Below are 17,375 nucleotides of genomic sequence, written 5' to 3'. Positions count from 1 at the left end.
AGGGCCTCGGATCACAGAGAGCATGGCCAGCAGAGTCCAGAGAAGGTGCACTGTGCAGAGGAGCTGTGGTCAACACTAAACACTAGCCCCAGGCTGAAACAATCCCCGTGCACACTTCTTCCCTGATCTTGTTGGGGCAGGCCACAGAACGGGACCTGGAATTAGAGAAGTGTACCATGCCTCTGTAGTCCTCTGTTTTACAATGCTTCCCCCACCTCCCCTTTTCCTTTTTGAAAGGGACTGCCTTTTGTTTTCTCCTAACAGGAGAGGCATTCAACTTCACCTGTGGCGGCAGGCACTCAGCCCAAACCTGACATCACAGAGAAACATCACGAAGACCAAAAACAGTGAGGATATTTGAGACTTTAAACTCAGGTCTCAGAAGGCCAACCTCTTTTAAGAAGTTGGCAGACTTCTCATGCTAAGTAAGGAAGGGATTGTTTACACTTGCTGGGGGGAAAAATACAGGACTCCACAAACAAACAGCCAGCTGCTTTGCTAGGAGCTACCAAATGATTCCTAAACTCTGACTCATCAAAGAACCAGAGGCAGTCGCTATATTGATCACCAGTTGTGATAATGACAGCCAGTGCCGCAGCTCTAGCTCAGAGGGTGTGAAATGAGAGGAAGGAAAGCAGACTCTGAAGGGCACAGGGATCTCAGTCTGGGTTTAAAGTTTGTGCTAAGTTAAAACCATCTTCAGGTCTCCCGTAGGATGGAGAGAGAGGCACCACTGTTCACTGGGAAAGGAGAGTGATGCCGTCTCATCTCCTGGAGCAGGGACAGTGGGAGTATTTATATGAACCAGAGGCTCTATTTTGAATCCTCTCCTGCTGAACCCCGTGGTCTGCTTCCCACTGAGGAGCATCCTGCAATTATATTTGGGTGACTCACTGAGACATGGCTCCCTAGAAAGAATCTGGACTGTTATACAGAAATAAAGTACCAAATATTAGATCATCGTTCCTGAGGAATGAGGAAGAAGGAAGCAAGCTTCTCTCCAGGACAGAATAATTTAGGCATAATTGGTAACTTGAGTTCCCAAAAGACATAGTCTAGTGACAGCAGGTGATCATTGTGTTTTTCTTTCTTTTTTTAAAATATATATTTTTGTTGACTTCAGAGAGGAAGGGAGAGAGATAGAAACATTAATGATGAGAGAGAATCATTGATCAGCTGCCTCCTGCACGCCCCCTACTGGGGATCGCGCCGCAACCCCGGCATGTGCCCTTGACCGGAATCGAACCTGGGACCCTTCAGTCTGCAGGTCGAGGCTCTATCCACTGAGCCAAACCAGCTAGGGCCACAGTGTTTTTCTGTAAGTAAATATCTAATTTTCTAGAAATAAAATGTCTTTGCAGTGCTCCCCAATCTGCCTAGGATCTGCCCATAGGCATCTTCAGCATAGAGGTCAATATGCTCTTGTCTCTGTCACACAGGCCTTCAAGATTAAATACTGTTTGTGTTTTGTTTTCCCCCGCTGGAAGATAAAGAGTTTGATGCTTTACAAATCACAAACAGATGGGGGGGGGCGGCTCTGGAGGTCAAGCTGTCAAAATCACCGTCTTTTCTTGGTTGTTTTCTTAAAATTAAGTGTCAAGAGGCCAAACAACCACTGGTTTCTGTAAGCGGGAACCTGACCCTTACAAAACTGTCCACTGAAGTCAATTCAAGGAGGGAGGGCAGGGGTTTTAACCAAAGTGGGTGAGAAAAGGCACCCAAGGGTGACCAGGCTGCACAGACCCCCTCTGGACCCACTTTCATTGCTCTCCTCACCTGGGCCAAATGCCAGGGATCTGGAAGTCAACGGTTAAGAACCAGACTGACAGATTCCAGACCTTAGTCAGTGCTTCTGTGTTGTTAACCACGCAGAACTCCCGGTTCAGCGGGCCTCGGGTTTTCCACCAGCCAGGGCTCCGGTGGGACCTCGAGGGGCTCAGCTGAGCCAGGTGGGCTTTCTGCATTTGATAGGCACCATGGAAATAGGGGTACAAAGAAAATTAACCCAAAGCGTCACGGAGGAAACAGGTGCAAATGGTTGGTCGTCTCAGAAGCAGAAGACGTGTGGATTTCACCTTCCTCCTCCCTCCCCTCCTGCTCAACTCTGCAGCCCCCACTCCTCACCACCGCTCGAAGCAAGTCCGCCCTGCAAGCCGGTGCCCCAGGGCCATCTGGCCGCCCCTTCCTGGTTACTCATCCTCCCAGCCCACTCTGTGGTCGCCTGTGCGTGGGAAGAGCCTGGCGGCGCTCGGGCCGGAACCCTCACCCCATGCCGTCACCTGACTGTACCCACAGCGCTGGGGCTCTGGGAGCCCCGCCACCCCAGCGGGGGAAGCGCGTGGCCCACTCGCCCGCGCCCCCACACTTGCAAACTGCGCCACGCCGTTGTCCTGAAGGCAGGGGACCCCTCCAGTTGGGTGCTTAAGTTTGGATGTTTGTGGACAATATCTGCGTTTGTCCTCAAATTCCCAGGGTTCTGTAAGTACTGCCCACTTGTAGACGCTGACCTTGAACAACAAGAAACATCCAATTCCCGGATCCCGTGCTCTCACGACCTCTGCAGAAACCAGACAACTCCCTCCCCTCTCCCGGGTCGGGGTCTCCTCCTCACCCTCTTCCAACCATGCCTGACCCCCGTTCACCCGCCCCCCGCGTCCCCGCCACCAGCCCGGGTCCGCTTCGCGGGGCTGGGAGTTGGTGGCACATCCGCTCACCTGCCGAGGTCGCTCACGAAGCTGCCGCTCTTCTCATCCAGGAAGCGCTTCCAGCCGTCGGCCGTCTTCACCCAGCTCTGCCCGGGGGACCTCCAGTCCTGCCCGAGGAACGGCATGGCGCCGCGAGCGGACGCACCGATGTGCGCGTCAACCCGGTGGACGGGACCGGCCGGGCGGCCTCGGGGACGCGCCGCCCGGGGCGGCCGCTCGGGGTGCGGGGGCCGCCGAGGGGACGGGCTGCCGGGAACCGGAGTCGAGGGCTGCGGGTTTCGGGGTGCGGAGCGGAGTGCCGGCGCGGGCAGAGGGCAGAGGGCGCGGGGCGCTGCTCCGGGGAGGGTCGCGGGGCTGGCGGAGTGCGGCGCCGCCGTCCGGGCCGCGGTATTTATCCCGGGCCGCTGGCCGCCGCTCTTTGTTGCCGGAAGAGCCGCCTGCTCTTAGCCCGGCCCCCGGCCCGGAGGCCACGTGGCTTTGTTTATGAGCTCGGCTTGTTTTCCGAGGCGCCCGCGGCTCCTGCTCCTCTAGCAGTTGCACAACCGCGCGCGGGTGGAAACTTGAAGCCGAGCTGCCAGCCCCGGGCTCCCGCGGCCCCTCCGCTCCGGTCCCCGGCGCTCCCTCCCCGCCCCCCGGGCGCAGCTACCGCCTCCCCGAGAGCACTGCCGGGCGCTGGGGCGGCGGCATCCCACCCTCCCTCTGCGCCCGGCTGGCGGGGTGCAACTTGGAGGAGGCCGGAGAGGCGTCTGGGTCCCTGTGGGGCGGGAGGAGGAGGAGGGACAGCTCCCCTGCCACCCCGAGCTGTCAGATCGAGGCCGGCAGTCAGAGCAAGGCCGGGCGCAGCGCCGCCTGGAGCAGGGTGGGCTGGGGCGAAGCCTTCTGACCCCTTTTAGCCTAGACCCCGCGCTTGGACCGAGGAGGGACAGCCCGCACCCCACCCTGCCCCAAGAACTGTCGTTAACGGGTCCCAGGTCGGTTTTCAGGCTTGTCTCCCGGGTGTCAAACGAACGAGGAGAGGAAAGGAGGCCGAGTGGCATCCGCTCCCTGTCGGCTGGGAGTGGAGAGCAGCGACGGTCCCTGAACCCACCCTGAGCACCCCGAGCGAGCAGCGCGGGCGCCCGCAGCGCCTGGCCCGGCACAGCCGCCAGGGAGCAGGTTAGGGATGTCCTAGCCCCGCTCTCGGTTCCAGCCTCCTTCAGGGCGCTGGGGCTGGGCTTTTGTCTCGAAGAACCACTGTACCCTCCTCCCCTTCCCACTGTTCCGCATCCTTTGGGCTGTTGAGTTCTCTCTGGGAAATAACGGCAAGAGTTTTCGTCTCGGTGAGGGTTAAGGGAGAGAGAGGGGCCCAGAATGCCCTTGCGCCCGGGCTGATCGGGACTAAAGGAACTGCGCTGTGAATGCCGGGCGAGGTCCCCAGAGAAGGTTAGGCCAATGACTTACCCAGGTCACAAGGCGATTTCTTCGCCGCCCTTAGTAGGATCTGAAATTAAACTGTTTGCTTTCACTTTTTGGGGTGGGTGGGTAACAATCTGTCCCTCTCTGCAGGATGTAAACTCCATGAGAGCGAGTCCATCCTGTTCGAGATGCATCCCAGCACCTTGCCAGGCCCAGAGTATGAACAGGTGAATGGATGCGAGAGGCTGCTGGCGTCAGAGTAGCTGCTTGCCCTTCATGACTTGTAGTTATGATGCTTCACAGGCTGAGCCATTTGGTGATTAGATTGCACAGAGCAGTCACAGCAGAGTGAAAAGTCCCTCTGCTAGCTTCCGGCTTGATTCATCCAGATCCCTTCCTCTGCAGCCATCCATACCTTCCAGTCCACCAACTCTGTGCACTTTGCAAAGGTCATTTTGTTTAAAACTCCTCATAAATCCCTGTGAGCTGGGTATTGTCATCTCTACTTTACAGATGAGAAAACTGAGACTCAGAAAAGTTAAATAGCCTGTTTAAGAACCCCCAGCTAGTCTGGGGTGGAATCCAAGCTGGTACCCATGTCTATTGCCAATTCCAACTAGAGCCAGATGACTGGGTTCAAATCATAGTTCCCCACTTAAATAGCTGTGTGACCTTGGGCAGGTTACTTAACCTCTCTGTGCCACATTTCTCTCATTTGTAAAATGGGAATAGTGACAGTAGCTACCGTAAAGGGTGTTGTGAAGATTTATTGAGATAATCTGTATAAAGTACCCATGATGGTATTGACACCAATGGTAGTCATTATTATTATTTTTATGCAAAGTTGGCACCTCCATCTTTGACTTCTTTAAGGCCCTGTCTATCTTCCCCACCATATTTTATTTTGTTATTATTTTTAAAAATATATTTTATTGATTTTTTTACAGAGAGGAAGGGAGAGTGAGATGGATAGAGAGCTAGAAACATCGATGAGAGAGAAACATCAATCAGCTGCCTCCTGCACACTCCCCACTGGGGACGTGCCCGCAACCAAGGTACATGTCCTTGACTGGAATCGAACCCGGCACCCCTCAGTCCGCAGGCCGATGCCCTATCCACTGAGCCAAACAGGTCAGGGCCCCACCATATTTTAACTTTTGGGGTCATGGAGCGTAGCTCACTTAGCTAATTTCCAGATATAGGAAAATGTGTTGATTGGAGCAAATTGTACAATGAAATGATAGTTTTCATATAACTAGTTATTGTTTATTGCACTTGAACTATGGAAATGGGTCTTATTTGGTTCAGAATTCTAGATTATTCAAAGGTAGACCTGGTACAATTTTAGCTTACTCACTGCCTCATAAGGCAGTTTAGAGAAATTGTAAAGAGCACTGAAAAACTTGGATACATACGAAATGCTCTGTTGTTTCTAAACCAAAATGACATTCGTTTATAGCTTTGACCTAGGGACTGACCACTTGTCATTGAAATGTAATGATGTTTGTTTTTTTGGAGTTTCTCTTTCTGAAAGGGTGTGTGTGTGTGTATGAAACATACTTATCAACAGTAGCTGTAAGTTAAAAATAACTTTAGCTGTTGGGTGGGGCAGGGTCTGGAATCAACCAAATTTGTTGGCTCGCCCTGTCCAAGTTAGAGCGACTTTTTTGAAGGAAGAGCTGGAGGAACTCAGTATATTAAACCCAACTTGTCAGTATTGTCACAAGGAATGCATGCTTAATGCCACAGCAATTTGCATATGACCTCCCACCCAGTCTGTCTAGGGTGGAGCATCCTTGAAACAGTGTGAAATACGTCTGTTAGGTGTGTTTGAGCAGGAACTGCCGGCTGTGTGTTATTTTTGGGTCTCTGGCTGCCATGAATCTGTCAGACACATGTCACCAAAAAAATTCTTATTACTTTAATGAGAATCATTTGGTATTCCTCAAATGTGGTCCTGGTTCTGTTTTTGAGAGAGGGTTAAGAACATTTTGCTATAATCCTCCTTCTTTCATAGCCCAATTGTTAATTTATTATGGATGTAAAGCTTTAAATACTGTGTTAGTGCCTGAAATCGATTAAAACAAGCCTATCTAGCCCTGGCTGGTTTGGCTCAGTGGATAGAGCTCCGGCCTGCGGACTGAAGGGTCCTGCGTTCAATTCTGATCAGGGGCACAGGCCTGGGTTGTGGGCTCGATCCCCAGCGGGGGGCGTGCAGGAGGTGGCCGATAGATGATTCTCTCTCATCATTGATGTTTCTATTTCTCTCTCCCTCTCCCTTCCTCTCTGAAATCAATAAAAGTATTAAAAAACAAAACAAAACAAGCCTATCTACAACCCTTCAAATGGTATCTTGAATGGTTGAGCAGCAAATTTTAGTGCTGAGATTTCTCATATGCAACAAAATCTCGGACTAAAATTCATCCAGACATTGTATTTGGTAGTTTATTTACTTTCATCACTAATGTTCACAGAACTTTGCAAAGTAGGTATTTTTATCCCCATTTTACAGATGAGGAGACTGAAGCTTAGCTATGTTTAGTAACCACTTACTCAAAAGTCTGCTTGAAATCAAACCAAACTTTTAGAGGTTACCTAGTTCAATTCCCTCCTTTTTCCCATGACGAGGCTAAGGCCCAAAGAAGAGAAACTCACTCAAACACAGAGCTAGTTAGTAGCAGTCCTGGTTAGTGGGCATCTTGAGATCAAACCCAAAGGTTAGAATATTCCGTGAATCTTGCTGGACCGGCCAATGTCCCTGAGAAATGTAAATTTCACAGTAAAATTCAAATCCTATGATTTACACATTCCAGTGATTGGATATTATCAGGACTTCTCATCAATGAGTTTGGTCCAAAGGGTACAAGAAAAACAATAACAGGTATTTGTGCCCCTAAAGAGGCTACTATTCAGTGTCAGCCAGGATCCCAGAGAAAGAGCAGAATCGAACAATCAGGTGCTTTGTGTGTCCTTACCTGGCCATCAGATAAAATGCAGATCCGCAGCTTGTTATATTTCGACAGACTGTAGTCACTGCATGTTTGGACTTGTCAAGCCTAGTGATTGGAGAAGAGGTTTCTGAGTCATGTTAAATGTGTTTCCTGATATGAGTCAGCTACTGATTTGTCAAATTCTGGAGAAGTCACTTAAACTGTTCAGTTTTTACATTTATTTACGCACAAGTATTATAGAGATGGTTGTATGCTTCTGTGACATCATTGGTTGAAGGGCAATCATTAACAATAATTACAAATTTTCATTGGGAAATAGAAAAATACAATCTTCCGTTTTTGTTTTTTTCTTGGGTGCTTTGCATATCTCTGCCTGCCTTAAACCCATCATTTCCCCACAGAAAGCAAAAGTCTGCAAAGGTACTCTGTTCACTGCTGTATGTATGCCTGATGCCTGGCACATATGAGGTGTCAGTGTATGTGGAATTGAATGTCCAAGTTGTGGACCATGGGCTGAAAACCATTTTACTCTTTGTCTCAGCTGATTCCATAGCAATAAAAATAAAAAAGAGCCCATGATTTCTTTTAGACAACAGTTTATTCATTTCAGGAAGAAGAAAATAATTTAACAAGAAGTACAGAATGTTCATCTTCTTTCCCATTCTGACTACTGCCTGAGAAATTCAGTCCCTAAGGGACATAATATTTTCAATCAGGGTTTACTGTTGATAGTAGTTTAAGAAATAATTTAGTCTTTAAAATATCTGCTTAGCTAAAAATGGTATTCCATAAAAGTCTTTGCTCAAGGTCTTCAAGGTATGTGTTGAAGAGATGGTACATAAATTAGATTTTTTCCCCTCCTCTGTCAACTAAACAAAAGGAGTGGTTATCTTTAGGTCTGTTTGTTTTTTAAAAAAGCATCTAAAAGGCTGTAAAATTTATTTATTTTTCTTCAAAGATCTGTTATTGTTTTGGTTTTTAGAGAAAGAGGAATGGAGAGGGAGAGAGAGAGAAAAAAAACACACACTGACCAGCTGCCTCCTGCACACCCCACACTGGGGACCCAGCCCACAACCTGGGCATGTACCCTGACCAGGAATCAAACCAGCAACCTTTCAGTGCACAGGACAATGTCCAACCAACTAAGCCATACTGGCCAGGGCCAGGCTATAAAATTTATTATAGAATATCATTTATTCATTGTCTCAACAGGGATACATCAGACCTTTGCTATGTTTCTGGTGCTCTTCTAAAGCATCTCAGGAAACACAAACACCAACATTTACTCTCAGAGCATATAGGCCACAGGGAGACAGAGGGACATAAGTATGCATTTCCAAATCTGTGCCATGTGCAGCGATAGAGATCTGCACATGGGTTGTTGGGACACCCATGAGGATAAGGCACCTACCCAACCTGGCTGGAGTCGTCAGGCCAGGCTTCCTGGAGTTGGTCTTCAGCTGGGTCTGAGGAGGCAGGGACTCCATTTGGAACAATGTTCAGAAGGATCATCTCTTTTGCGCTCACTGATCTGACCCATCTTGAAGGAGATGGTTTTCCTCTGCTAGTGGTCATAGCACACGGTCCTGTGCCATGAAATGAAATGTTCCATTTTCACATCCTGAAAACATGTTATAAATAGTGCTATTTCTCACTACAAATCAGTTATGAAAAACTTAAACAAATAAGCAAAAGATGAAATTGCCTAAAAGTAACAAATGAATGGGTGTGTGCTGAAAATATGTGTGTGTGTGTGTGTGTGTGTGTGTGTGTGTATGTGTCTATAATAATAAAAGCATAATATGCAAACCTACTGAACTACCAAACAGCAGAATGACCGTCCGGACGACCTTCTGGATGACCACTCTATGACATGCACTGGAGCCAGGCCAGCCAAGGTGGTGTGATATGATTGGTGGGGGGCCCCCGCCATCGCCCCATGATCACCCCGCAGAGGGAGGCCCAGGTCACCCTCTGTGGGGCGATTGATAGGGGGGCTCCACGATCAATCGCCCCAAAGAAGGAGGCCCAGGCCACCAGTCGGCAGGGTCATCAATGGGGGGTGAGGGGGGAAGGGAGGAGGCCTGTAAATGCGGAACCCTGGCCAGGTGGGTGGGGCCTCCCTCTGCTGGGCAACCGATCACAGAGCCCCACGATCGATTGCCCCAAAGAGGGAGGCCCAGGCTACCTGGCCTGGCCGGCGGCAGTGGGTGGGCGGAGCCTTCTGACCAGTGGCCACCAAGGGAGGCCCAGGCCACCCAGCTGGTGGCTCTGCGGCGGGTGGGTGGGGCCAGCTGCCGGCAGCCAGGGGAAGGAAAGCCCCGATAGGCCCTGATCACTGGCCAGGCCTAGGGACCCTACCTGAGGGGTCCTGGATTGCAAGAGGGCGCAGGCCAGGCTGAGGGACACCCCCCTACCCCTGTGCCTGAATTTTGTGCACCAGGCCTCTAGTCCTATATAATAAAAGGCTAATACGCAAATCAACTGACTGGCAGAATGACCAGTCGCTATGATGTGCACTGACCACCAGGGGGCAGACGCTAAGTGCAGGAGCTGCCCCCTGGTGGTCAGTGTGGGAGCGCTGTTCAGCCAGAAGCCAGGCTCACAGCTGGCGAGTGCAGTGGCGGTGGCAGGAGTCTCTCCCAGCTCCGTGGCAGTGCTAAGGAGGTCCGACTGCTGGCTTAGGCCATTCAGTTAGAACCTCCTGTTAGCCTCCTGATTCAGAGGGGTGCCTTCCTGTGTCTTGGTTGAAGGTTGTGCTTACTTTCAAATACAGGACCTAAAGGGACCAGATCTTCTCACTCCTTGCTGTGGTGTAGCCAGGGGCAGGCATGTGATAAGCTTAAGCGATCATACACTCTCAAGGTGGGGTGGGGGGAGTGACAGGAGGTTGGTGGCTCCTTGTTGGAGGGCATTTGTGGCCAGCATGGTTGGAGGGGTATTGACTCCAGGTGGTCTCTGCTGCAGCAGATTTGCCCTGGTCCTTGCTGTCTGGTCTTCTTAGGCTCTCTTAGCTCCCACCTCGGTTTTCCACACCTATTTCTTTAGCCTCGTGACGATGTTATGGACCCTGATAGTCTTCCAATAAAATATTTATGCTTAGGAGAGTCAGGGTCGATTTCTGTTGCTTATAAACATTAATCCTGACAGTGTGGAACTTCCATGTAGGAGAAGTATTCAGAGACTGGGTTACACACCAACACATAATGTCTCCTCCACCCATCAGTCCTGTAAGCCCCTGAGTCTCATGTGCTTATGTGTGCACTTGGGCCAAGAGTTGAATTAGAACAGAGAGGATGATTTGTAAGTATTAGGACTTACCAAAGAAATCATCTGCTGAGAAGACTGGACTCAAGCCCAGACAGGGGATTTTAGTTTACACAAAATTGGCAGATTTAGAAATATTGAGACAGAAAAGAATGTTGAGCTGTCCATGTGTGAAAGCAAAAGATGAGGAATTGAAAAGCTTAGAGCTGTAGATTTTGCTTATAAAACCATGGAATGAGCATCATCAGGGCAGAAAGGCTAAGCCCAGAGAAAGTTCAACTGGTGATATTTTATAAATTTCCCTAAGGTACCCCTTTTGTTATAAACTGTTTCTGAAATTGGTGTTTCAGATGTGAAATTTAGCTGGAAGGCAGTCATATTTACTGAGTGCCTATTGGTTTACTTAATTCACCCCAAAACCCTACATGGTATATATCGCCATTTTATTCACAAGGAAACTGCATAGTTAGAATCACACAGCTCACAAGGGGCAGAGCTGGAATTTGAATCCAGGACTTTTGACTCCAAAGCTAGGGCTCTTCCTATGACACCATTCTGCCTCCTGAAAGTTACATGAGGGCAACAGGGAGAGTAAAGGCAGAGAAGGGGGCTGTTAGGAAGAAAATTCTTCTTCCATATAAGTGACTCAGGACCGGAGATATAGCTGACTAGTTATTAACATAGCTGCCTTTGTGTATTCTGAAGGGACCTTGATTGTCTTGGTGTCCTACATAGTATAACTTCTAAGTAACTGAGGAACTCATTGATGGCAAAAGAAGTTTAGTGCTGGGTTCATGCTGACATTAGTTGATTTAAAAAATATATACATATATATTTTATTGATTTCAGAGAGGAAGGGAGAACGAGAAATAGAAACATCAATGATGAGAGAGAATCATTGATTGGTTGCCTCCTGCATGCCCCCGACTGGGGATTGAGCCCACAACCCAAGCATGTGCCCTTGACCAGAATCGAACCCTGGACCCTTCAGTCCGCAGGCTGACACTCTACCCACTGAGCCCAAACCAGCAAGGGCTAGCTGATTTTACTGTGTAACCCATCACTCAGAAGCTTGACAGAACCTGGAATGACCATCTAAAGACTGCCAGGAAATAATATCCTCAAAGTTTAGGGCTCCTGTCATACAGAATTCAGTAAACACAGTGTCTCTCCCATTTCCAGAATGCATGGTCTTGGAAACAAGGAAGGAGATGGGAGTAGTCCCACCTCACGTTACTATTACACCTAACAATTCACTTAGAGCATTTTGGCTTCCCATCCCTGAAATCTTGGGTTGGTGGGTTTGGAGGCCCAGGAGGAAGCACAGACATGGTTTCATTAAGGCTGAAATTGTCCTTGATTATTTAGACTATTCATGCCACTGAACCAACAAGCAGACAGAAGGTTACTGTATTAAGTAGAGCAACTGATTCTCATTAATAGGGGAAATTACGTTACTGCTACCCAATGAAGGCAAAAAGAACCCTATCCAGAGCCCAGAAAACTCACTGGTCGCTTACTACTCTCATATACAGTAAGAATGGTTAGTGGAAAAGTGTGACAACTCAGCACGTACAGGGTCACTAAGAGCTCTGATCCGATGGAAATGAAAGGTTGGCTTTATCCTATCAGATAACAAAATTCCAGGCCTTTGAGGTGCTGAGGGTAGGGAGAAGGTGGAGTGGTGGTGGAAGAAGGATTATTGATTTTTGCTGCATGACCAGCGGCTGAGATGTGGACTGTCGCATGTCTTCTCTAATTGATTGCTTGCCTCTCTGCTACCTGGAGTGAAGAGTATGTTATAGTTTAGGTTGTGAGTGAGAGTGCGACTGTATCGACATCTCCTTACCATGACATGGCAGTTTATGGGACTTCGTGTCTCAGTAACGTTGGGGATGAGAGTCTCTTCATCTGAATGAGGGACACGATGGATGTTGAGGGGATGTGGAAGTGGTGGAGCCTGCAGGTTCCTCTCAGCGTCCTTCAGGCAGGCAGAGCCCCACACACCACCTCCCCCAGGCTCCTTGTCCTCTGGTTTTCTGTTGGGTTTGGTCAATGAAAGTTACCTGCAACAGATTAAACAGTGAGAGGAGACCAGAGTATTTCTCCCTCTCTTCCTCCTTGTTTCAGCGCCCTAGGCTGAGCCCTTCCACGACTCTGGTTCCTGCCAGCAGCTCCTCTGCCCTGATTTCAGCTCCCATTGGATTCTGCGAAATCACTTTCTCCTCTTGCCCCTAAGACACAGAGGTAACAACCGTTCCCTGCTGCCCTCACCTCTTGCAGGCTCCCTTAACTCTGTCCACACCTCTGTAACTGATCCCTTCCTTAAATTATTTGAGCAGAATTTTATAACCTATTGGGCCCCTGTGGAAAACAAATTAGGAGCTGATTTCATTTTATTGAAGCATAAAATGACCATTTTATTTATTCTACTCAAGCAGCCTTAATTTTCCCAAAGGATAGGCAGTGGTGTTTCTTGAAAAAGCAAGGGTTCCTGTAATATTTATATCAATTTCATCTACAAATGTTTGATGCACATGCAGCCTTCCAGGAAGAAGTCATGCCAGGAATAATACAAAATAAGAGGAGGGGGCTATTTTAAAAGTCTTTTTTACCTAAGAAACTTAGGCAAATATACTTTCCTCCTAGCATTATTATGGCAAGTTACATCATTTCTATGCCATATATTGATTTCTACAGGTCTGTAGTAGAATTTTGCTGTTACTCTACCTTTCCAATTGGCTGTCATCAAGTTATAATCCTTTAGGACAGTGATGGCGAACCTTTTGAGCTTGGCGTGTCAGCATTTTGAAAAACCCTAACTTAACTCTGGTGCCGTGTCACATATAGAAAAATTTTGATATTTGCAACCATAGTAAAACAAAGACTTATATTTTTGATATTTATTTTATATATTTAAATGCCATTTAACAAAGCAAAATCAACCAAAAAAATGAGTTCGCGTGTCACCTCTGACACGCGTGTCATAGGTTCGCCATCACTGCTTTAGGATATGCACTCACCAAACATTTATTTATTCCTCTCCAAGTTTTTAGTTGATCCAGCCCTGCCTGTGGATTTTTCACTGGCTTCTCTCCTTTGCAGGCAAATGGGTCCTGACTAAGCCAGACATGGGCAGCTTAGGGGACAGGCACTGAAGTCTTCCAGTATTCCGTGATTTCCCTATCTTTGAGATGAGCGGGTAGATGACTTTTATGCTCTCTTTCAGTTCTGTAAAAACTATGCCTCTGTATTAGTCCAGTCTTGCAAACTCCTCCTCTCCCTTTTTCAAATGCAAATAAAACAAACCTGCTTTGCAAGGTGTTCCAAAATGCAAGCGATGTGCCTGAGCTGATGTTATCGGCCTTTAGCACAGTCATACCTCGATGAAAATGAGGCCTGTGAACATATCTGCTTGCAACTTTTATGGGACATTTCTTCCTTGGGAAGAGGGGTGGGACCCTAGGCATAACATAGTGTAGTCATGTGCTGCTTAACGATGGGGATACCTTCTGAGAAATCCATCGTTAGGTGATTTTATTGTATGAACTTCATAGTGAACCTGCACAAACCTAGATGGTCGAGCCTACCACACACCCAGGCCACATGGGATAGCCTATTGCTCCTAGGCTACCACCTGTACAGCATGTTACTGTACTGGATACTGTAGGCAACTGTAATACAAGGGTAAATACTTGGGAACCTAAACATATCTATACATAGAAAAGGTACAGTAAAAGTATGGTATAAAAGATAAAACATGCCGAAACCGGTTTGGCTCAGTGGATAGAGCGTTGGCCTGCGGACTGAAGGGTCCCAGGTTCGATTCCGGTCAAGGGCATGTACCTTGGTTGCGGGCACATCTCCAGCAGGAGATGTGCAGGAGGCAGCTGATCGATGTTTCTCTCTCATCGATGTTTCTAACTCTCTATCTCTCTCCCTTCCTCTCTCTGTAAAAAATCAATAAAATATATTTTTAAAAAAAGATAAAACATGGTATACGTGTATAGTGCACTTACCATGAATGGAGCTTGCAGGACGAGAAGTTGCTGTGGGTGAGTCAGTGAGTGAGTGATGAGTGAAAGTGAAGGCCCTAGGTCCTAGGACATCGCTGGGCACTATGGAACTTTATGCACACTGCGCTCAGGCTACACTAAACTTCTCAAACAGCACGAGCTTACATCCAGCACAAGAGAAAACAACGCAATTAAGAGACGCAGTGAACTCAAGAAGGATGAGGCTGCTGCCAGCGTAAGGCATACCGTTTTGCATCAATTCTTTTATAAGTAGAAAGAATTGTTTATTATCATCATGGGCTGCATATACTTGGGTGTACTGTACTTTCCATACTGCCGGCAGCCCAGTAGGTTCGTTCGCACCAGCGTCACCAAGAACACGCGAGCAATGCGTTGCGCTGGGACGTCAGGTGGGACGTCAGGATGGCTGTGACGTCACCACGGCCTGACGTCATGACTAGGAAGTGGGGGTTTTTCAGCTGCATTGTAATCTTATGGGACCACTGTCCATGTGTGCGCTCCCTCGGTGGCCTGGAGATCATTTTTGGTGCAAGACTGTACCTATTTTGCTCGTGATGGAAACAGCGGGAGCGTCTTCAGGAATCGGGTGAGGTGCGCAGTGATGGCCCGCGCGGTGGCGCTCCCGCGGGAAAGCTGAGGCCGGGGCCTCGCTCCCAGCTCTCCAGAGCACAGGAGACCTCGTCTGGGGGTCAGGATCCCCGGGCCCCAGAAGAACAACTCGGTTACTTAGTGGTTTAGAGTTGGTGCGTTTTCACATACATTATCCCCTGTGAGCTATTCCCTCCGCCTGTAGCATTCTTCCTCACGCCTGTAGCATTCTTCCTCAGGGACTGGGTTTTAAAAAAATAAATGCTTTTGTTGATTTAAGAGAGAGGACGGGAGAGGGATCTATAGAGAGAAACGTAAGTGATGAGAAGGAATCATCCAGGGCTGCCTCCTGCACGCCCCACACTGGGGACGGAGCCTGTCCCGGGGCATGTGCACTGACGGGGAATCGAACTGTGACCTGGTACATGGGTTGATGCTCGACCACTGAGCAACACCGGCCGGGCTCCACTTAGTCTTTAGGTCTTATCTTGGATGTCCTTTAGGGAGGGTTTCTGGCACCCCGGGGACAGCTTGGTTCCTGGAGTGAGCACAGTGAAGCAGGGCAGATGGTGATGGTCAAGCATAGCGTCTCACCCGACTCACCCCTTTTTATAACATCCCCTCCTTTGGGGGGAAATTTCCCCCTGTCTGTGTGGTTCTGGTGGGGCTGTTAATGGCAGTACCAGCCTCCTTCCCCACAGGGGTTGCCAGGTAACTAGGCTGAGCCAATCAGTCACTACCGGGCACAGTGATTAATCCATAGATAGGCATGCGGGCCAATCAGGCCTTCTCTGGAATTCATCTGGAGAGACCTTGAGACAGGGAGGGTCTTTCTGAGGGGGCCGCTGGGCCAGAAGCATGTGCATCTCGGGATACCAGAGGCCATCTTTCTCAGCAGCATTGAGGAAACTATCAGCATTAGGAGAGAAAGAAGGCCCAGCACCAAGGGCAGCAGTGATGAGTAATGGAACAAGGAGAGCCCTTCTTAGAAATATACTCCATGTACCACAAATGGACCCTTTTCAAGTGTACAATTCAGTGGTTCTTACTTTATTCACAGATTTATACAAACATCACTATGATCTAATCCTAGAACATTTTCATCACAGAGTTCAGAAACTCTGTAACCTTTAACGAGTCACTCCCAATTCTCCCTTCCTCCCAGCCCTTGGAAACCACTAACCTACTTCCTGTCTCTACACATTTGTCTATTCTGGACATTACATATAGATGGAATCATATAATAAATGGCCTTTTGTGCCTGCCTTCTTTCACCTAGTATAATTTTTCAAGGTTCATCGTATTGAAGCATGTAACAGTATTTCAGTCTTTTTTATGGTTCAATAATATTCTATTGTATGGATATACCACATTTTCTTTCTCCATCATCAGTTGATAGACATTTGCCTTGTGTTGGTTTTTTTTTTTTTTGCCATTATAAATAATCCTGCTAGGAATTTTTCATAGAATCTTACACAATTATAATAAGTTATTTCTATGATAATTTGTTGGTGTCTGTCTTTCCCAGGAGAGTTTAGACCGTGCCTAACAGCTAGTAGATGTTCAACGATTACACGTTTACTGAGTAAATAAATGAAAGACCTGAGAGTATGACCCCCATTTTACACACAGGGAAGCTGAGGGTCAGGGAGATTAAACAATTTGCCCAAATCATATAACTAGTACATCACCAGACTTCCTGATTACAAACAATGGAAACCAACTTTGGCTGATTTAAGAAGAAAAGTAATTTAAGGAAAGGCTTTTGGGGGATTCACAGAATCACCAGGGAGACTCAGGCTGGGAAAATGAGCTGGAACAAGGAGGCAAGGTGGCTGGCAGGATGGAGGCCAGAATCATGTCTAAAAGCAGGCTAGTGAGGACACTGTTGACGTCTCTCCTGACCAGAGGACATTGCCACTGCTGCCCTCATGTCCCTGGATATCAGACATTGCTGCTACTGCTGCGGCCTCACCAGAATGCCTTTCCATTGGCCCTCCTTTGTATCACCAGCTGCTGATTGAAAACCTAAGGCCGTGGTCGGCAAACTGTGGCTTGAGAGCCACATGTGGCTCTTTGGCCCCTTGAGTGTGGCTCTTCCTAAGCCTTAGGAGTACCCTAATTAAGTCAATAACAATGTACCTACCTATATAGTTTAAGTTTTAAAAATTTGGCTCTCAAAAGAAATTTCAATCATTGTACTGTTGATATTTGGCTCTGTTGACTAATGAGTTTGCCGACCACTGGCCTAGGGGACCCTCTAATTGGCTGTGAGTTGGTTGCAAAGGAAGGTGGGAAAGTGAGTATCTGGCCTTTTAGACTTCTTCAGGGGAGGTGGGCTCTGCCTTACTCAGCACTCTTAGTGGGGAGTTCTCTAGACCAGGGATATTTAGTGTTGGGTAGAAAAAAAAATTTCACTCTCCTAATAGGTA

The 17,375-nt window shown here is 48.1% G+C and overlaps 1 protein-coding gene across 2 annotated transcripts in view; it reads right to left on the bottom strand.

Annotated features, from left to right (window-relative positions):
* FBXO32 (F-box protein 32) overlaps nt 1-3,085 on the bottom strand; it is a 32,377-nt gene extending 29,292 nt beyond the window's left edge. The window contains exon 1 of one of the 2 annotated variants that reach the window (XM_023751958.1): nt 2,715-3,085. In XM_023751958.1, coding sequence (XP_023607726.1) covers nt 2,715-2,830 — 116 coding nt within the window. In that variant the 5' untranslated portion in view covers nt 2,831-3,085. The remainder of the gene's footprint in view (nt 1-2,714) is intronic. The other variant, XM_006086323.3, reaches the window with a different exon arrangement.
* Nucleotides 3,086-17,375: the final 14,290 nt, after the last annotated feature.

Source organism: Myotis lucifugus, unplaced genomic scaffold (assembly GCF_000147115.1).
Source record: "Myotis lucifugus unplaced genomic scaffold, Myoluc2.0 scaffold_27, whole genome shotgun sequence".
In the NCBI taxonomy this organism is placed as follows: domain Eukaryota; kingdom Metazoa; phylum Chordata; class Mammalia; order Chiroptera; family Vespertilionidae; genus Myotis; species Myotis lucifugus.
This window is presented reverse-complemented; position numbering and strand designations above follow the sequence as displayed.